This window comes from Meriones unguiculatus, chromosome 15 (genome assembly GCF_030254825.1).
Source record: "Meriones unguiculatus strain TT.TT164.6M chromosome 15, Bangor_MerUng_6.1, whole genome shotgun sequence".
Taxonomy (NCBI): domain Eukaryota; kingdom Metazoa; phylum Chordata; class Mammalia; order Rodentia; family Muridae; genus Meriones; species Meriones unguiculatus.
Genome location: NC_083362.1, coordinates 37,999,025 through 38,021,536, shown reverse-complemented (window position 1 = coordinate 38,021,536; position 22,512 = coordinate 37,999,025). Strand labels below are relative to the sequence as shown.

The 22,512-nt window shown below is 39.5% G+C and overlaps 1 protein-coding gene across 1 annotated transcript in view; it reads left to right on the top strand.

The window, feature by feature from the left end:
* The first annotated feature begins 204 nt into the window (after positions 1-204).
* Positions 205-22,512, top strand: part of Tmeff2 (transmembrane protein with EGF like and two follistatin like domains 2) — a 261,295-nt gene continuing 238,987 nt past the window's right edge. Inside the window, exons 1-4 of the mRNA XM_021631291.2 lie at positions 205-1,063; positions 3,454-3,563; positions 10,757-10,886; positions 17,461-17,487. Of these exons, the coding sequence (XP_021486966.1) occupies positions 892-1,063; positions 3,454-3,563; positions 10,757-10,886; positions 17,461-17,487 (439 nt within the window). The 5' untranslated portion in view covers positions 205-891. The remainder of the gene's footprint in view (positions 1,064-3,453; positions 3,564-10,756; positions 10,887-17,460; positions 17,488-22,512) is intronic.

The window sequence follows — 22,512 nt, the reverse complement described above, 5'->3', positions numbered from 1 at the left end:
CGGCGGCGCCGGCGGGACGCCCGCTGCTCCCTACTCTTTTTCCCTTCGCTGCCCTGGGGCTGCGGGTCCTCCACCTCCTCCGCCCCCACCACCTCCAGCTGGGAGAGAAGGGCCCCCAGCCGCAGCGGGTGCTGGCAGCTCAGGGTCATGCACGGTAGAGGCGCAAGCAGTAACCCGCGCGCAGTAGGGGGCGTCCTGGAGCAGAGAAGCGAGGCAAGTGGGATGAAGGCGTGGGAGTAGCCGCCCTGAAGCCTAACCTTCTCCCAGGAGCCATCCCCGCCTAGCCCCGCTCGGGCAAGAGCCTGGAGAGCTAGCCCATCTGTGGCATCAGTGGCCGCCTCCTCCTTGCACCTCCTCGCCGACCCCTCCCTCCCGGGACCTGCATCCCGCTCCGCCAATCAGAGTCCGACTGCCGCTTCCCACGTGACCCCGGGCGGGCTAAGGACCTGCTGCTTCCCAAACGCCAGAGGGATGCGGGCGGCAGAGCGCGAGAGGCGGCGGCTGGGCTGCGGGGCGCTGTGACTGTCCCTCCACCCAGTCTCGTCGCGCGCCTCCGTTCTGCCCGCCGGCTGCCTCCTCTTTACATCCTGCTTTCAGTCTCCTGCTCCTCCTTTGCCCCGACCCTGTTCCGTATGGCAGCAGCTCCCTGCGTCTGGGGCGCAGCCTCTCAGCGGACTATCAATTCGCTCCCCGGGCTGAGCCGGGTCACTGGATGTTGCTGAAACTACGGAGATCATGCGCTCGTTTGGCCGCAGCCTCACCTCCGGCTGTCCCTGCCGCCGCCTCCTCCGCTGCCGCGGTCCGCGGGATGCTCAGTAGCCCGCTGCGTGGCCCCCGCGACCCCGTGTTCCTCAGAAGCCGTTGCTTGCTGCAGAGTTGCGCGAAGTAGTCATGGTGCTGTGGGAGTCCCCGCGGCAGGGCAGCAGCTGGACACTTTGCGAGGGCTTCTGCTGGCTGCTGCTGTTGCCCGTGACGCTGCTGATCGTAGCCCGCCCGGTGAAACTCGCCGCTTTCCCTACCTCCCTAAGTGACTGCCAGACGCCCACCGGGTGGAACTGCTCCGGTAAGTACGGACCCTCAACGCTCCACTCCTTCCCCCCTGAAAAGAGACCTGTCCACCCTCGTGTGTCTGCCCAGCCACTCGCCTTCCACTGCCTGAAACCCAGGACTTCCCACCTCGAGCCCGAGAAAACGGTGGGAACTGCTTCGGCTAGGGCTGGGCGGGCTGGGATGCGAACAAAGTGCAGGTGTGGAGAACCTCGGATGTTCGCCCTCAAATCGGAGCTGAGGGGATTCAGGGAGACACTAAAGGGATGATAGTTTTTTGGGGTTCTCGGTCCTAGGTGAAACACTAACATGCAATATTTCCCATCGTTCAAAAAAAAAAGTCTAGCCTGCATGTGCGAGAAATAACTTTATGAGAAAGAACAATCGAGAAAGCAATAAATCAAATGATGACTGCAGGGGGAACCGTTAATTCTTCTGAAAACGCTTCTTAATGCAGGTCCTACTCAACACTGGGCCACAGATAATTCTAAAGGAGGCAAGTTTCCAGGGTGTCTCTCTCTCTCTCTCTCTCTCTCTCTCTCTCTCTCTCTCTCTCTCTCTGTCTCTCTCTCTCTCTCCCCGCCTTCCTCCTCCTTCCCTTTCTCTTTCATCTTCTAGCTTGCTCCTTCTCTGTCTATAGCTCTGTAGCTCTCTCTTGCGCGCTCTCTCTCTCACTCTCTCTCTCTCACCCTCTCTTCTCTACTCTCATCTCCTTCTCTTTTTCTTTGGCTGCAAACACCAGTGGTTTTAAAAGAGGTTGATTTTGCAGCCAAAGGATGCCCATCCAAGCTTCCCCAAGCTCCTATGTGGAAGATAGAAGTTGATAAAGAAGCAAGGACGGATTCCCAAGCCAGAATGGCCATGCCCCAGGCCTGGCAGACTTCCGAGAACAGTGACCCTACCATGGTGTGTTCCAGTCCCCTCACTTCTGCACTGGGTTTCATGGAGTGACAGGCAGTCCAGTTGCTTATTCAGTCCCCATCAGAATACTGAAGCTTGAATACTGCATGCTACTGAAGCCTCTAATTGAGAAGGGCCCAACGACTGAATTTACTGTACTGTACTGGCTGGTATTCCATGTCAGAATGAGAGCCTCTAGTATGCCTGAGAAATTGTGGTGTTTTGTTTTGGGTTTTTTTTTTTGGGGGGGGGTATTTTAAAGTTCATAAACATAGATGGGCATTGTCGCCATGGTCTGGCCTGGTCTCTAGCAAGTGTGCTTATATTTCATTGTCTGTAAATAAAATCCTGATAGAGTTAAGTCTGTCTTCGAATCAGGTTGCCTTTGGAGATGTGTAAGTAGAAAAGAAGTGACTATAACTTTTGAGAGGAAGTGGTTATTAAGTGTCACTTGTAGGTGGAGGCATGCAGAAGCCCAGGGGATGACTGGTATAAATCCTAAAGGAAATTAGCATGCACCACTCCAGTTTAGCCTCTGTTAAAACAAGTTGAAATATACAGGCCTATTAGATTTGGGTCAGTAGACTGACTTTGTTCTGTTTTTGGTAATTTCTAAATTTGGCATTTTATGAAACTCAACATGTCTCTAATTTATTCTTGGTTCCTGCATTCATGTCTGCTATTTTTAAAAGAATAAGTTCCACATGGGAACATAACATCCTTAAAATTTGATTGTGGCTAATGTTGATGGCTTTGTAGCTCAACACGACTAGTTTGTTTCATTCTTAACTAAAATTGTTATAGGGAATGACTACCTTAAAGATGAGATGGGCAATGAAGAAATGCATTATGAGCCAGATAGCTCAAAGCTGTGTGCACTAACTAAAAAGAAAGAAGTGCATTTCTAGGAAGGTTGTCAACAACTTGCCAGCCCATTCCCATCCCTGTTAACTTGAAGGTGATCAATCTGTCTTTGAGTGAGAGAGACATTCACAGAAAGCACCAATCCTTTTCATCTTTATTATGGAGGTTTTGCTTCCTCTTTGACTAGAAAAAATGCCAATAAGGGTCATTTCAGATGTTAAAGCAATTAAAGACAGACAAATATTAAATGGCATACATAAGCCATCACCAGATCTTTTCCAAATTGTTGAGTTTGGGTCACTGATATAGCCCACTTAGTGAGAAAAAATAAATTAATTAGAAAGCTGAGAAGCAAGTATCAAACTTCCATTTACACAGTCAGTATTAAGCCAAGCTAAATTTAAGAAAGCATGCCCAAGAGATGATGTTGAAGGAGAATTCACTAGGAAACTGTTGTAAAAGTATGAAATATTATTGGTCACTTCACTAGATTTTGAGATTATCACTAGAAATCAACCTCGTGGAACATCTGTAACTGCTGGAATTAAATTTTAGGAAAATTTGTCTAATGCCACAAAACAGAGGTTTATTTAAAAATCTATAACATTTTAAAGTGACTGTAGCACTCTTTTTAAACTTGAGGTTATGATGACAGAGAAAATGATCTCTTCCTGTGTGACACCAACACCTGTAAATTTGACGGGGAGTGTTTAAGGATTGGAGACACTGTGACTTGCGTCTGTCAGTTCAAGGTAAGAGATCTGATATTTGCATCTTCAATTCATTAAGGAGACTGCAAGGCAGGGCGTTTCTTTTACAACCCATCATTTGGCAATTTATAACTGTACAGACTCAAAGGGAGGCTGGCATGAAATAAAAGTACTGCCAAGAGAGCAAGCTGATGTCAGGAAGACATATGCCTTTTAGAGACCTGTGCATGCCTTAGTCAGAAAAGTAAGGGGAACAGGGATTTTCTCTGAAATGAACTCAGTGGCTGGTTCTTTGATCATCTCCCCCTGAGGGGGGAGCAGTCTTACCAGGCCACAGAGGAAGACAATGCAGCCAGTCCTGATGAGACCTGTAGGGAAGGGGAGGAGGTCTTCCCTTATCAGTGGACTTGAAGAGGGGCATGGGAGGAGAAGAGGGAGGAGGGATGGGATTGGGAGGGGTTGGGGGAGGAGGCTACAGCTGGGATACAATGTGAATACATTGTAATAAATAAAAATAAATAAATAATAAAGTTTAAAAAATTACCACTGAAGGTAAACAGCTTCAGGTTTTACTTTTCAGTTGTGGAATGGAAATTATGTCTTCCTAAATTGTTTTTGCAACTGACTGAGGATAATTGTCAAAGTAGTCAGTGGATAGCAGGCATGGACTTGTACTTTTGTTCTTCACAAGACCCGTCATCTCTCCCCTTTTTCATTCTATTGTTGTTTGTTTTAATGGCCTTTGGTTTCCTGTCAATACGATACAGTTTTATGTTACCCTCTACTAAGGTTACTCCAAAACTACTGTGCCAGTTTGGAAATCATGAACCTTTTTGGTATACATTATAGTTTCTGAGACTAGCACCACAAATGACAACAGAGTCTTCTAGGAATCCAAATGAGCACATAGAGCCTCAAGCTGACTCATAAGCAGGATGAAGGTACACTTTGTCATGTGTCATAGACGTTTTCAACTATGTAGAAAAACATAGTTTTACAACAAAGTTATCATCAAAACTAGTTTTTAAAATTAATTGAAAATGATAGTGCCACTGTTGCTATTGCAATTATTATCATATTTTCTACCATGAAAATCATTGGACTCTCTTTCTTCTCAAAATAATCACATAATCATATATAACCTCAAATCACTTGGATGAATTAATTGGTTGAATTAATAACTTATAATCATACTTGATTGTTATTGAATTACATTTAAAACAAATATTCACACATAATTTAAACTGAGTCAGGCTGTATGCTTATACCTAAAACTATGAACAAGATCAGAAACACTTCCAAAATTATAAGAAATGAAAGTATAAAAAATACAAACCTGAAGTTGAATCTAAATATGTGATTTAATATATAATGTTGAGAATTGATTTAATATTGAATATTGAGGACTTAACATCTTGGTGAGGCAGATAAGAAAATTCACCTTTAAATATGGCTTGAGTTACTTTTAGATAAGATAAAAACTCCCTGGGTATTATTTCCTCCTTTTTGAGAAGCAGAGAAAGCCAGTTTGGTGGCTTAAAGTGCCTGAAGACATTACCATAGCTTTACAGATGTGTCAGTGCAGACCACATAAATGTGGCATCAGCTTTCAAAGTCTCCACCATAGTGAGTGACAGATCACTTACTTCCGATGAACTAAATGAGAGAAATGGAGCATAAGAATTCTCAATTCATAATTTTTACAAATAATAGCCTAAGGGGGTGGAGAAACCCAGTTGGAGGAATCACTAAAGGCTCATAGAATTTTATAGATTAAAAAAAAAAATTAAAGGAACTGTTTCATTTTTAGCTCTCACAGGGACTGTTTCTCAGTCAAGACATTTGCTCTTTTCGTACTGATTAGTGAATATACATTAACTTAAGTAATTGTGGAGTAGGTTAGGAACAATAAGTGAAAATTTGTGTAGGGAATATAAGTATATTTCCTAATTTCCTGCTGGAGTATATTGGCATTAACAACCATCAGTATTTTAAGAGGGTAAAAAGGAATCTTTTTTAGTAGTAAATTTAGACTTGGTATACGTATCAGAACTATTGAATGCCTAAATCAAGGTGATGACTATATAAACTTGTGCAAGTTGCGTGAAAATGATAAACTATGCTAAGCTAGGAGTTGCTTGAATTGGTTTCTCCTCAGTCTTCAGGGTTTTGATGTTGTTGTTTTGTGGGTTTGTTTACTTTTCTTTTATGTTTTCTTCCTTTCTGTCTGATAAAAAGGAAAGGACCTGAAAATCCTTCTATATAGTAACCTAAATTTCTGTTTCTTGTGCATTTTCAGATATAAGCATGAATTGTTCTATTTAAGATGGGATGTGCATTAGCCTTTCTGTATGTGAGATAAATTTCAAACATAAATGTGTTTATTATGCATAATTTAAAATGTCTTCCAATATCTATTATTACTAAAACACTAAAATAAACATGTAGGATTCTGAGTTCCCTTAGATACTTTAAAATAAACTACTTTCTACCCTTCAAAACTCACTCAGTTCTTATAAGTAAGTTAGATAAGTTTGTTTACCTAGCTCATTATTTTTTCCATTCCTCCATCCTTCCCTCATTTTTCCTTTCTTTCTTCTTCTACAGTGATGGTGCTAGGCAAGTGCTCTACCATTGAGATACACTCAAAGATCCTTTACATCATTTATAAGATGAGAACATTTGTGTCTGTTAATATAAATAATTTCCCATTAAATAAGTCATTATTCTAGAGTATGAAACACAATAAGCCAACTATATATTTATATTTAATTGCCCCAATTCTATTTTTTTATTATTATGCATGCAAACAACAGAAGTGTCAATTTATTATAGAAAATAATTATTAATCAAAACAATATAAGTTGAACATCTGTAACACAGAAATATAGATTCTGAAATACTCTGAAATCCATCATGATGCTTAAAATTTCTTGAACTCTTCAAGCATTTTAAACTTGGAGTATTTTGTATGAATAACTCACAGCATTCTCAGCTGAGGGCTCTAACTCATGCCTGACCACCATCTATGGAGCTTGGCCCCTCTCCACCTCCATCTCTTTGCATGGGCTACTTTGGGCTTTGACAAAGTATAGCAGCTAGGTTTCAAGGTCACGCATTCAGAAAGAGAGGAGAAACCAAGTAAAGCCCATGTCCTGTAATGATCAAACTGGAGAGTCATCATCACATCCACCATAGTCAAAGCCCTGACCATTTTAAAAACCACCAATACAATACATGCACGGAGATGTTGTCTCAGTCAAATAAAAGTGACTTTAGGAATGGTCAAACAGCAGCTCGTACAGATTTTTAAACATTTTCTTCTCAAAAGAATATTATTTTATATCTTAAGCTATTCTTCCTCAGCCTTTGACAACTGGGAATATAACAGAATTCACTTAACATCTGTTGAGAAACTTCTCCGTGCCAGACTTTGTGGAAGGGGCTGGCGACAGATAAAACAAGTCACATATATCTTCTCTAGATGCTGAATTATCAGCTTTAAAATCCATATTAACCAAACAAGCACTTAATCACATGGAAATTTTTTATCACCTTTTTTCCCCTGGTACCAAAAATGAATTCCGTATATCTCAGAGAGTCAAGTTGTTGAAAAGTCGTGTATGAATGTCTTAAGCAATGTGGAAACCTGGGGACAAAATCATTTTATTGAAAACACATATTTCGAAAATAAGCTTGAGGTTTTTTTAAAACAGAAGAAAAAATAGAATCACTTATTCCTCATAGGAGATTATATAACACATACACTTCCATAATCTCAGCTTAATTTTTTTTTTCTTTTTCATTAACCAGAAAACTTTCTAGTCTTTGGTAAGTTACTAATCATCTACTTGTCCCTTATTCAGACATTGAACAATGCCATGACGACTTCCAACAACCAGTTTCCAGAATTTGGCATATTTCAGTGCAGCCATTAGCCTATTCTCACAGAGAGAGTTGCAGCGTACTCCTTTGTTTTCTTATTCTGGAAGCATAGCACTTCAGTGTGAATGTTAGGTGGTGACTCTGCTAGTAAAAATATGTCATGAGTGGCAGATAATTTCCATTTGCTAGGTGATGTTTACAATGAATCTTGTGCTCTTAAAGCATAAATTTGTTATGCCTCCAAGTATCTCCAATCACCACTTCAAAAACTTACAAATGTTTAACCATTGAGTAACATACCCGACCTCTATATAAAGATGGTGAAAGAAAAAAGCCAGCACTAAACTAGACTTGAGCCTTGGTGACTGAGAGCACCCCTGTCCTCTTGTGGTTTTCATTTTAATGAGTGCAAGTCATGGTACCAAGGGCCAAAAGCATCGTGGTGATAATCTACAGCTAAGCTCTTCTCAGCTCTACACAAATCCCCCATTTGGCTTCTGCATGGAACTTGGCAGCTCTCTTTTAAGCACTGTTCACATTTGGCTTACTGCATCCCACAGAAGTGACATATGAGCACTTTATCAGTTTATTAACTATTTTAAGATGCATATCAGCATCGTGTCATAGCATTTGACAAAGATAATAAAATCTTTTCACCCCCCCCCACAAAACTCAGTCCACTCGCCTTCTATTTGACTACCTTTCTGAAACACATGAAAAGGTAAAAGAGGGAGGACAAAACAAACTCAGACAGATGAAAATGTGAACCCCAACAATCTGTATACCAAGTATTGCCAAACTTGGTTATGAAAAGATGTCCAGGGGCACGAATTCCAGACCCAAGCACAAGAAGTCAACAAAGCAGCCATATACATCAAGTTTAACTCTCATGTGTCTAAAGAAAAGGCAAGCCAGTCTATTGTCTAGTGTTAGCAGCTCCTTCCTTCCTCCCCCCCACCTCCTCCAAGCCTCAGGTACCCCTGTAGCTTTGGAGAAGCCCCAGAGTCCACCTGCATGCTGCTGTCTCAGTCCTAAACCCTGCATATTCATCCAGTACATGATCATCCATTTGTCCTCCTGGCCATGAGTATGAAATTCACACCAGTCTTATTTATTATTTTATTCTCTAATGCTTCTCATTTGAAAACTTAAATTGTCACTGTTGTTTTGCTGTTGTCATTGCCCTGAGTAGCACCTGGTCTTACAGTAGTCAGCAATCAGATGTAATTTTAAAAATATGTGTATGTATGGAAAGCTCATGAAGATGTCCAATCCACAGGCATCACCTATCAGAAGCGAAATGTTTATTAACTTAAATAGTAGCAATAGATTACCAAAAATCATAATCGAATCAATTTCATGTGTAGCTGTATAAACATACTATATCTATAAACCAACATTATGACTATGGAATGAAATTATTAAATAAATACAGGATACCCAGAAAACTAATTATTAATTGTAGAAATAAAGATGAAGATTTCTAAGATATGCAGTAAATCATGCTGTTAGAAATTGTAACCGTAATAATATGATTGCCATAAAATTTTGATTTTCTGTTTGGAAAAATGTCAATTAGTAAAATTTAATATTTAAATTATCTGGTGATAGATAAAAGGCAAGACTCATGTGTCTTTCATTCAGAGATTTATATCACGTGATTTTTCTGGGCAGAGGACTGGGAAATGGCCGAGAAAATAAAGTACTTACTGCATAAGCATGAAGACCTAGTTAAATCCACATTTCCGATGTAGATAGCGCACGTCCAGGACTGTGGCCTGGGGAGGCAGGCACAGGGTGACAGGATGATCCCTGCAGCTTTGTAGATAGCCAGCTCTCTTGCATCTCCAAACTCAGTGGGAAATCTTGACCCAACACTAAGGTAAAGAAGTGACTGCGAAAGACACGTGATGTCAACCTCTGGCTCCTACACATCAGTGCAAACCTACACACGGATCAACAGGCACATTCACAATGTGCACATTCACAAAATAAGTACATAAAAAACCAACTTGTCAGGATGGCCAAGCTTTCATTTTGTAAAGTTAAGATAGAGCATAACATAGATTGTTGTGAATAAACGGGTACAGTTACTGTTAGAAATTATAGCATAATATATGTCTCAATCTCTCATCAACTGAAGTTTCACCTTATGCCACTTTTATTTTCTGTTCTTTAGCATAAACCCTTGAGTTAAAATTTACATGTGATAGACTTTTAAGAATATAGACATGCTTATTAAAAGTTCCTTGCTACCTGGATAGGTTGTCGATTTATTTTGTATGAATTGTAAATTTATAGAAAGTCAAAAATTCAAACATTTTACTTAAAAGTCAATAACAGAAAAGCATTTTCACGTGTACCTGCATGCATGGTTTTCCTTACTGTGATTTGGCATAGGCAAGCCTTGATAAGTAATCATCTTGATCATTTCATTTGTTATAATTAAACAATGAAATGCATCAGTAGTAGTAATCAGCAGATAATCACATCCTGGTGTAATTAGCAGGTATAGGACACAGCCAAGTATCTCTAATGCCTTAGAGTGTGATTATAATATGATGGCTGTACCCAGTAGGTTGCCTCATTTTCATTGTAAAAATATGTAGTTTTTGGTAATGAGGTTTTTTTTTTAAATGAACATTTCTCTTTCTGAAACATATTTGAACAGTGATAGTTTGGAATATTCAACAAATTTGATATATAGTTTACCACCTGTGAAAGTTTTTTCTCTATAATCCAAAGTCTTGCTTATATATGCCCTTTTTACCAATATCCAAAGCTTTAATGATAAAAGTAATTAGCAAATCAATATCTTATCTGAATATTATTTAATTTATCAAGATTAAAATTCAGTAGAAAAATAATAACTGAAGAGTAACTGGATATTCTAGTTCTGGAATTTCAGCCAAATAGTTCTGCTCTCAAGACAGCCTTCATCCTTGATTTTAATAGCCTGACATGGCTGAGTTTTTATTTTCACCTTAAGAAGTCAGCAAGGATACCTAGCAGGAAAAAATTAAGTAACAGTGGTTTGTTTGTAGTTACATCTTTTGTGTGCTAATAGCTCAGTCACTTTCTTGGAATCACGCAATCAATTTAGTTACTTTTGTTGTCTCTGTCTAAATCAAATGAAAATTGGCCGCCTTGACATCTCCATTGTGTATCTTTTCAATGATGCACTTACAAAGCAAAGACTTGTAGAATACAACAGGGATCCCTGAAAACCATGACATGTGCTTTGGTTTGGAGATGGTTATTTGTGTTTAGTAAGTCTGAGGGCTGCAGAATCCAATAACAACAATAGTTCTTTTTTGTTTGTCTGTTTGTTTTATATCTTTGTTTCTTAGTGCAACAGCGACTACGTGCCTGTGTGTGGCTCCAATGGAGAGAGCTACCAGAATGAATGCTACCTGAGGCAAGCTGCCTGCAAACAGCAGAGTGAGATTCTCGTGGTCTCGGAGGGATCCTGTGCCACAGGTATACACAAGTGTCTCTGAAAAAGATTGTGAGTCCAGTAGCTTCTTGTCTCCATTTAGCTCCCCAAACCAACCTTCCTATATATGGACTAGAAGTCCATTTATTCTTTATTCTTTTGTACATTATTTGTGTGGATTGTGGGGTTTTTTTTTAATTTAAATACACCTACAAGAAAGAAGAAATGTATCTTATGACAATTGGTTTCTTTAAATACCTATGTTGACTACTGAAGTGCAGACAGTTGAATAAAATGTAATTAGAAATCTGAGTTGATTGCCCTCATATCAAATTTATAGGTTAAGATTTTGTTTGTTCAATTCATTATTCCTTTAAGGAATAGAGTTGCCTTCTAGAGTGCACCTTTGCAGGTTTGAGTTCTGAAGATAACAAGTATTTTTGTGGAGGCACTGATGTTAAAGACTTTCACTGTAAAATATGCTGGCTACCACTTAGCAGATCATACTGAAGAATGCATTGGCAGTGTGAATAATTTACACTAACATCTGTCTTTCTGACACAGTTAAATTCAGATTCTATAGAGCTCTTTATGTTGTTGTAAGAATGATGGAAGTAACAAAGGGAGGGAGGAAGGAAGGGAAGGAGAAAGGAAGGGAGGAAGGGAGGAAGGGAAGGAGGGAGAAAAGGAAGAAGAAAGAAAGGAAAGAAGAAAGGAAGGAAAGGAGTGTGTGAGTAACAATGGAAGGAAGTGAGGAAGGAAGAAAGGAAGGGAGGGAGGGAAGGAGGGCAGGAGGAAAGAAGGAGGGGAGGGAGGGAGAAAGGAAGGAAAAAAAGAAATAAGGAAGGAAGGAAAAGAAAGGGAGGGAGGGAGGAAGTCCATGTGATTTTTAGTTTTTCAGGATAACTTGTTTTATTTTGCTGCTTGGTTATTTTTGTTTCCTCTTCCTGCCTTTTATTGTTGTGTGTGTGTGTGTGTGTGTGTGTGTGTGTGTGTTCGCATACATGTGCACACACAGTGGTTTTTATGACCCAGCAATTTACAGGTAGGCATGGTAAGCACCTGCCCAAGTAAACAGTGGCACAATAGAAAAGTTCCTTCAAAAACAACAAAAGAGTGTTAGGGATACTTTTACGTAAAAGTCCTTCTGGGATAACAGTTTTTTCTATATTAGGTTGTAACATGAGAAGTATGTGTTAGTTTGTTGGGGTAGGGTATAAAATGAGCAAGAGTAAAACTCTTGGCTCCCTTAGAAGACTGTCTCCAGCCTACTAAGTGTTGAGGGTGAATGCTACGCAAGGGTGCCCTACCACAGTTTCCAAAGAAGCAGAGGACAGTCCCTCAGGCACACTTCCCAGCTACAGCGATACAGACTTTCGACTTTGTGTTGGTTATTAAGGTGTCTTTTTTGAGTGATTCTTTGCCTCTGGTTGTGAATGATCTATCTGAAAGATCGTCAGGATGGCAAGCCAGAGTGCCCTGTACTTACCACTGATTTGGCAAAGTTGCTGCTTAGGCTGGAGTGAAAAATGTGTATAAAAGTGACAGAAAGTGTACAAGTCAGAGGGCAGGAGTCCCATGCAGAAGAGAACAAGAAGGCTAGCCTCAGAGTAGGCAGCAGGGCATAGAAATAACATTAAGAAACAAACTATGAAAATAAGTCACCAAGCCAAAAGGCAATATAAGAAAAAAATACTTTAGAACTAATGGAACAGATATAAAAGGAACCTTTGGACCTCAGTTAACTCTGTGGGCAGTAGGAAAAAAGCTTTGCTTATAATTGTCTAGGAGGGAAGCTAATTTGTACATCATCCAGGGAGAACCAGCAGGTATGAAGCGGTCAGAGAAGCAGACTAGGAGCCGAGGCTATGGCAAGCGGCATGGGTGCTAAAGATGGTATTCTTTTTCCCAACCTCTGAGTCCCTGTCAGTCCACACACTCATTCATTCAAGTCTCTTCATGCTTGTTCCCAGTGTGCTGCTTTTACGATGAAAATAAATACTTAGCCAAGTAGAAAATTTAATCACAATCAAAGAAGCTGTCCTTACCTCATTTGCATACATAGATTTCTGCAGGATTTAATTAGTCAGCCAGTTTAGCTGAATGCATCTTCTGTTGACGAGTGAATCTAAAAGGGCTTCGGTCTGAGGAGTGATGGAGAAACCAAGCGATTAACCAGGCTTGACGGCAAATAAATTGGGGTTCTGACTTTTCTTCATAATTTTCCCATTTATTTTTAATGCTCTTTGACACTGAGTGGAGGTGGCAAGTTGTATTCTCTGGGAATAAGAGGCCAGAGAACACATTTATTTGTTCTGTGTCGTTAGAGTTGCTACTCTTTATCTAGCATGTAGCCAGTCTCCTTATAGCCAGTATCACTGTCAGTTTAACTTCTTGCCTTGCAAGAACTGAGTTGATAAAGGGCCCAGATCTAGGTCCAAGAGTATCTTCTCTTTGCCAGAAAGTTTCTGCCTCACTGGGACTTTCTTAGTCTTTTTATTTCTGGCTTGCTCTGATGACTCATCCTACAATTGAGAAAACATTAAAGCTTCCCATAAGTATTTCATAATGATGCTGTTGACTACAGTGACCATTTTTCCATTTATTCTCTCTTTTGTCCCCCAGCTATTTAATTTGGGTCAAATCAAACACTAATCATGTGGACTAAATCTCCTGAAATTTTAGAAACCTATGTGGGAGATAAAAGCCAAAACACAAAACACTCCTATTTTTTCCCCGACTTTCCCTAGGCACATACACACACATATATACATACATATATATGTGTATATGTACATAGACATATATATTTATACTCAAAAGACTAAAGATCAATAGGCAAGATGTTTTCTCAACATTTTAGCTACTGTATTCCAGACAGTGCACACACATTTATCGTGAGCTGCTGTTCATTATATTCATTAAACAGAAGGAATAAACTCAGGGGGGTTGCTTAAGATTTCTCTTGTCATTTAGCAACCTGGACCCTGTGAATATGGATACCCTTTTCTTTATGTGTGTCAGATTCAAGTGTGGAATGACAATCATCACATTGCCCTGCCGGGTGGAAGTCCCTGACTTTCATAGGAAATGAGAAATAGATTTCATATGCTGTGAGCATATGGGCAGGATGTGATAGGCCTACTGCATTACAGCCAGTGACTTGGTCTCTTAGAATAAAAGTAATAGTGAAGTAAACTTTCAAATTAATTCAAAGTCAATTAAAAATCTTAGTTATGAAAGTATGCTCAGAGGAAACTGAGCAAACATTGGCCTGAGTTCAAGCACTGTTCTGCCCCAAGGAGACAGTGTTGTCTCTAAGGAGTGCTGTTCTAACTGGAGGGGTATGCTCCTGGTGCAGAGACAAGTGCATGAGCCCTTATGAACTGTAATTACTAAAATGTCAACTCATAGTATTGCAATCCTAAGGCAGTTCTCTATTTGTTAAGAAATAAATGTATAATATAATAAACATATTAATAAATATATATTAGGAGATATATTTAAACATATTTATATTAAATAATATATATTATATTATATGTAATATATTGTAGGCTTACTTGTTTAACAATATATTTCATTTATGTCTTATATCTTTTTCTCTCTACTCTACCCCAACCCCTTGCATCACCCCAACACCAGACAGAAGAGAGAAAGTGGTAGTTGGAGAGGGGGTGCAGTTCTCTTAGCTGCTTCCTGCTGGTTAGGGTTGTCGGGTTCCTTGGAGCCAGTCCAGGCCTCATTTCAGGAGATCTCCATGTTCTTGTCTCACAACAGCAACCAGGAGCAGCAAGGGGGAACCAAGAGTGGCCTTGTTCTTTCTCAGAGCTCTACACTCTCTGGGCCCTGGCATTTATTCTCTCTCCAGGGTCCCCATATTCAAACTATCTGCTGCTGGTAAAGAGCTCCTTTCAGAGCCCACATGAGGCAAATAATCTGTTGCTGGGGACCGTCTGAATCAGTCCCACATCCCACGCCTGGGACCAAAAAATACGTTTATATCCACAACAATATACAAATATATAAGGATATCTATTTATTCATAACACACACACACGTGTGTGTGTGTGTTTTCTATCAATTAGCTCACCTTTCAGCAGAGGGTGTGGCCAAAGGCGTATGGGCAGTCGCGGTGGCAGCTGGTGAATTAGCTGACATTCTTGTATAATACAGTGTTAATGTGAGTTGCCGCCAAGACTTGCTGTCCGATGGCTACTTCTCCACGGCAGTGTTAGTGCCAGAAAGTGGAATGTGCGGTGTGAGATGCACCCATTCTTCCACAGCTGCCAGTTATGTGAGTCTGCGTGCCCCTGGTCGTTCTGTATAGTGTTTCTCAACAAAATGTCAGAGACCACGAAAAAGAAGAAATGTTCCATATTAATTAAACTAAATACAAACAAAAATTCTTAGAAGAGGTTTTTGTTTCAAGCTTTGAATCCTGGGTGCAATTCTAATGTATAATAGTAACAGTATATCCGAAAGGAACTACAAATATTATCATATTACCTAGCATTAACAGTAGAAATCCACAATGAAACATATTTAGAATTCAAAGAAATAAGCAGAGAGAGGATAATGTCTACATTTAGGAACAGATGGAAACTCTATAGTCTTGACTCAGACCGGGGAACTGGGTATTTCTGGAAGCTGTGTGCTCAGAAAAAGACACCTTTATCTACTTATAATGACTTTGAAGGGAGGCAGGAAGAAACAGAATAAGAAACAGCTCTGGGTGGTGTTTTTCTGCCAGCATGTCTTAGAGTCTGCCCCACAGAAAGCACAAAGGCAAAAGCTAAGCTCATTTCTTCTTATTCAAAAGACAGTGCTTTACCTGCAGATAGACTCCTCTACGGCGGGGTATTGGTACGCACCTCATCCCACAAGGTGCTCCCTTAACGCTTTTCATCTTTGTTTATAAGCAGTTTATAAGAACACAAGTCTTAGTTATGTGTTTGCCACATATACTTCTTAGTTTTGAAAATATGATTACAAAAGTGTCTCATCACGCCAAAGTCTCCGAATTCAGCCTGATCCAAGTTAAATCTGGGAGGATTGCCCACACTCAAGTTTAGGGCTTTCCCCAAAGCTCTATGGTACTGGTCTTATAAAGTTTAACAATAAAAATGATATCTTACTTATATATCAATAGAAATTAGATTTTAAATTGAGAAAATTGTGTATTAGCAGATTAAATGCTACTATTTTTCACATCAATGATATTTCAGCATTGAGACAGTAAACAAGCTGCTGGGGCAGGCTTGTGATCCCTGCACATCCCAGGTCTTCACACAGGAGGGCCAGGGTTTCAGGGACAGCTTCTCTCCAAAGCAATCTATAAATCACCCTGGGTTATAAAAGACCCTCACTCAAATGCAAAACAACACCAACAAAGAAAGGAAACTTGCACTGTTTATCGTGTATTATCTGTCTGATAGCCACTTATAAGTGAGTATATACCATACGCTGCTTCTGAGATACCTCACTCAGGGTGATCCATTTGTCTTCAAATTTCATGATTTCCTTGTTTTTAATTGCTGAGTAATATTCCATAGATGCACCACAATTTCTGTATCCATTCCTCAGTTGAGGGACATTTAGGTTGTTTCCATATTCTGACTATTATGAATAAAGTTGCTATGAACATAGTTGAACAAATGTCCTTGTTGTATGGTTGAGTATCTTTCGGCTATTTACCCAGGAGTGGTATAGCTGGATCTTGAAGTAGCACTCTTCCTAACTTTCTGAGAAAGTGCCAGATTGATTTCCAAAGCAGTTGTACAAGGTTACATCCCTACCAGCAAAGGAAGGGGTGTTCCCCTTTCTCTGCAACCTCTCCAGCATGTGTCATCCCTTGAGTTTTTGATCATAGCCATTCTGATAGGTGTGAGGTGGAATCTCAGGGTTGTTTTGATTTGCATTTCTTGAGAACTAAGAATGTTGAAGGTTTCTTTAAATGTTTCTCTCCCATTCTATATTCCTCTGTTGAGAATTCACTGTTTAGCTCTGTACCCCATTTTTTTAATCGGATTACTTGGAGTCCTCAAGAAGCTAAACAGCAAGGAGGACCCTAGGGAAGATAGAAAGAACTGGAGGGACAGGAGCTCCACAAGGTGACCGACAGAGCCAAAAAACCTGGGTCCAGGGGGGCCTGCAGAGACTGACACTCCAACCAAGGACCATGCATGGAGAGGACATAGACCTCCTGATTAAAGGAAGCCCATAGCTTCTCAGGTTCCATGTTGGTAAGGAGATCAGTAAGGAGATCAGGGGCTGTCTCTGACATGAACTCATTAGCTGGCTCTTTGATCACCACTCCCTGGTGGGTGCAGCCTTGCCAGGAAACAAAGGAAGATGATGCAGCCGGTCCTGATGAGACCTGATAGGTTAGGGTCAGATGGAAGTAGAGGAAGGAGGTCATCCCCTAACAGAAGACTAGGAAAAGGGAATAAGGGGAGAAGAGGAAGGGTGGTTGGGACTGGGAGGCGATGAAGGAGGGGGCTTCAGCTGGGATACAAAGTAAACAAATTGTAATAAAAGTTAATTATTTTTTAGGAACCTCATTGTTTAATATATTTTTCAAGTGATTATGAACTGCTTTTCTTTTTTTCTTCCCAGATGCAGGATCAGGATCTGGAGATGGAGGTAGGAGCTGTTCTCTTTCTGTATTTGAACATTTCACTGTATTATTGTGGGTACTTATTATACTTTTCCAAAGCAGGCATTTAAGAGAAACCTAAAGTTTGGATTTTAGAAAATAAAAACTACATGAACAGTTGTCCTCCTAGCTTAGTTACTGTATATGCCATGCCTATTTTTTGGTCTATTCATGAATCACAGCCATCTCATTTCATCCTCCTCCTTGGTGCACTTGCTTGTGTGTGGTGCTAAGTTTGAAACAGATACAAACAGTGCCAAAACCTCCAAATACAAAATTAGACAAGTATTTAATAAGACAGAAAGAAATGTTTAAATATTTGGTTTTTAAGTACGTAATAGTGTCCTCAATCACCTGTACTTACACCAGCACATAAGCAACTTCCTACAACAGAATTTTAAGTTTAAATAAAGACTGATAGTTCATAAAAATAAGAAGGTAACAACAAAAACTAAGTAAAAGGCAACCTGCTATTATCTTTTCTTTCCTGATGAAGTCAACGTAAAGTTAATTTTACTAAAAGGAGATCTGTTTTTGTTGCTTGGCTTGACTTGGCTTGGCTTGGCTTGGCTTGGCTTGGGACAGGCTCCACTGTGGAGCCATGGCAAACCGGAACTCTCTGTGCACACTAGTCTGTCCTTGACCTCACAGAGGTACTTCTCTGCCCCGTGAACACTGAGATTAAAGCCATGCGTGTTTCATCATACTACGCCCAGGCAGCTACAATGTAGGTTTTGATTACTTCATTTTCTTTAAAGAATGAGAGAGGTAAAAGCTCCACAAGTCCCATCAGATGTGCTTACAATACCTTATTTTTACATTAAATGCCCTTGTAAACATCCTAGATGCTTTTTCAAATGAAATCCCAACTGCCACTTTTCTATACGCATCACAAGTAAAGAATGAAACCCAGCATATATCTAAGATTAATAAAATAAAAATAAATTTGAAATATAAATGTTATTTCAATGATTTCGCAGACTATATAAAATAATTACTCTGAGTAAATAAAGAATGTGATGAAACCAAATAAAGGAAAGCTTTGTGTTCAGGAAGGTAACCATTCAATGTTGTATACTTTATGTAGTTTGGGAAACTTGAGCCTTACAGGGAGAAAGGCTTAGCTAATTCAAATAAGCTACACCTGGAGAGCACAGAGGCGCACGTTAGAGCTCAATATTATCCCATAAAGGCTAAAGCTAAGCAGCAGTCAAGACTCAAATGCAGACTTGTTTGACAGCACAGCTCTGGACTGCTATTCCTATTTCAACAGGCTTTCTTCACTCCTAAGAAATCAAGCTGCGCCTCCTCCCTAGGTGATGAATATAGTCCTCTCCAGAAAGCTTCCCAGAGGCTTTAAAAGGGAGAGCCTGGGAAACAAATTCAATCTTAAAGATAGAAAACAGCAGTGCCTGCAGCAGAAGCTTCTCCATTGAAGTGCTTAAAAATCAGTCCAGTTTTAAAAATCTTGCTTTGGTAGGAAGTTTTTTTCTATGCAAAATTCTGTACAGTTTCTGAGCATTTAGCTTCCTTTGTAGACTAATCTGGCAGTTAGTCTGTTGAGACTAACTGTTCGACTGTTCACCCAACAACTATTGTTCTTCTGCTAGCTTGTTTATAATGAAAACAAAAAATGATCCACTGCACACAGAATGTCTTCTTTGTCATGCTGAATTTTCACCATCCTCTCTCCCCCACCTGATTTTCCCAACCAACATGCATCTTGTCTTGATTTTTAAGTAACAACCTGTGCTGTCTGTGCAGGTAGTTTCCAGTCGTTGATATTAGCATAAGAAAATGGAAGCCAAGCCAAGCCATCCTTCCTTGTTACTTTTAGATTGAATCGCTTGGTTCCTTGTGCTCTCCTGTGACCTGAATAAGGCTGTTTGCTTTTAACGGAAATAATTTTCTTCTTACAAGTATGACATTTGTTACATGGTTCAAAACTAGCGGGATATATCACAAGAAACAGCTTTTTCCCCCCACTTTATTTTCCCCTTCTCTCACCTGTACTCTCTCTTTCTTCTTAACTCTTTCTTTCAGTTATAGATGCCTTATTTTTTAGGCTTTTTAAAAAAGATCTGTTTGTTATTCTTGTTATTCAGATAACCTCAGTTTGTAATCAGTTCAGCCTGGACAGACTCACTAAGTATACTAGGCTGATGTGTAGTTCAGCACATTTATCCTGCTTCTGTCTCACAAATATTAGGTCTTCAGACAGGAACTAGCACATCTGACCAAACCGATTCAAAAAATATATTGGCTTTTAAGAAATAGGACATATAACCCTTGGAATCTGTGGTTCTCATCCTTCCTAATGCAGCAACCCTTTAATACAGCTCCTCATGATGTGGTGACCCTCAACCATACAGTTATTTTTATTGCTACTTCATAACTTTAATTTTGCTACTGTTATAAATTGTAATGTAAATATTTTTGGATATAGAGGTTTGCCAAAGGGTCGCAACTGCTGCTTTGAATTCCAAGTTACAATCTTTGAAATAAAAAATGTTCTGAAAAATTTAGCAATATGAATAAAAGTTTTAAATTAGAAACAAAACTGGGATGTTGGCCAGATTGGCTCCCCCCCCCCCCCAGCTTATATGTTATTGTATTCTGTGGTACTAACAGCTTCAAATTCTGTTTAAACTCTTTATTCTAAGATACCAAACAGCTTAGAGACTACAATGACAAAGATAAACTCAAGTTTGGGTCACATAGCCCTTGGGTTGGCAAAAATGGATTTGGCTTACTGCCTCTAAGGTTCTTAGAGTGGAGTGCCTTTTTATTAAGAGATCCTGAAAGATTTCAGTGGACCTAGGATCTTCCTTGGAATGAATAAGTGGTTGAACATGCTGTGACTGTTCTAAAGGGAATATGTAGGAATTAGGTCATCTTTGCAAGGACTTTGGAAGGTTGATGGTTGTGTTTATAACACCTTATCTGATAGAAAGTTCACGTGAGTCTCAAGTGCAGTACATTGATATGACCAGTGAAATAAACAAATATGCCTACATATATTTGCTGTGTGTAACTTGCCATAAATGAAATGGTTAACCATCATAGCTAAATTTATTTTTTAGATGAATCAGTTTTACTTGTTTTAGATTGGCTTGTTTGTAAATGGATGAGTATCATATTAGCAAAGAAAATTAGACATGATTATTTTAAGAAAAACTTAAGCTTTACTCATTTACCCAGAGCATTACTTACTATGATTTAGGAAATTTTTATCATACATAAAATGGATATAAAGGTTTTACAAAATTAACATTTTGGACACTTTTGGAAGTTAGCTATTTTACTGCTCAGGTCAAACTTTTGAACTCATTTGTTTTGTTAGGAAAATGTGTTTAACTGTGTCTCCAATATGGGATCTTCACCTTGTGTTCATCCATTCAGAGCTCTGCAGAGGAGCTAGGGACAATCTCCCCACATGATTGTTTAGGGTGGCTTTACGCACTTCAGTGTTTGCATCCTCGTTCTTGTGTTCAAGAAAATTTATAAAAAGTAAATTTACATTCTTAGTTTTGAACATAAGAGTTGTGGCATTCTGTGTCCTTTCAAACATATTTGAAGGATCATCAGTATCAAACATTCCTTTGAATTGGTTTGCACTTGAAAAACATTCAGGATAAACTATAACTTGCTGTTTTGTGTGCTAGAAGGTAATGCGTGGACCACACTCCTAAGCACTTGAGAACGTGACTGAATGTGATTAGCAACTCAAGTGCGTATAAGTATGTATTTGGAGGTTTAGTGTTGTAAATACAAAAGTGGTGTACGGGGGAGGAATGAGCACCTCCTAGCTACCCACAGACTTCCTTAGGCAACAAATACTTCAGGAAGAAAAAGTATTAAAGCAGCCTGTTCTCAAGATGTAGGGCTGTGTGGGTGCTGAGAGAGTCCTTTCAGCTTTTCGGTATCTTTAAGCTATATTATAAACAGAAGGTTTTTAATATTTTCCTTCATTCCCTTTCAAAATACTTTTGGATTGCTTATATTCTCATCAAATTCCTAAAGATAAAAAAACAAAACAAAACAAAAAAAAATCCACAAAATGAAACCCAGTCTTAACAACTAAAATATTTGCAGATGTGCTGTCCTGTTGTACAGGCGGCAAAATCTGCAGTCAGCTCTTAATAACATTTTCTGAAAGGTCTGCAGTATTTGGAGAATTAAATATGTATCTGAGATACATGCCATACATGCAATGGTATGCCTTTATTCCATGAGGGCAAGGAAGCACCTAGCCAACACGCACTACTGCAGAGTTCGACATTTTCAGGAAAATTTACTTGCTATGTTTTCTTGAGAGGAAATTTCCTGGTCTCAAATATGTGATCCTCCTGCCTCAGCCTCATCTTCTGATATTAAAGCCACACCTTGCTTCTAAGAGAACTTTTAACTAGATTAATAATAAATATGAATGGTGGTAAGTTAAATTTATAACTAGTATTTGTATAGTTCGTATGAATGTCAGAGTGATTAATATTAAGATAATTATAGGTAGACAGATTTTAGTAGGTTTATCCTATATTATATGTCTATATGAGTGAGTATATACCATGTGCGTCTTTCTGCTTCTGGGATAGCTCACTCAGGATGATCTTTTCCAGATCACACCATTTACCTGCAAATTTCATGATTTCCTTGTTTTTCGTTGCTGAGAAATATTCCATTGTGTAGATGTACCACAATTTCTGTATCCATTCCTCCACTGAGGGGCATCTGGGCTGTTTCCAGTCTCTGGCTATTATAAATAAGGCTGCTACAAACATGGTTGAGCAAATGTCTTTATTGTGTACTTGAGCCTCTTTTGGATATATGCCTCAGAGTGGTATGGCTGGATCTTGAGGAAGTGCTATTCCTAGTTGTCTGAGAAAGCGCCATATTGATTTCCAGAGTGTTTGTACAAGTTTACATTCCCACCAGCAGTGGAGGAGGGTTCCCCTTTCTCCATAACTTCTCCAGCATGTGTTGTCACTTGAGTTTTTGATCTTAGCCATTCT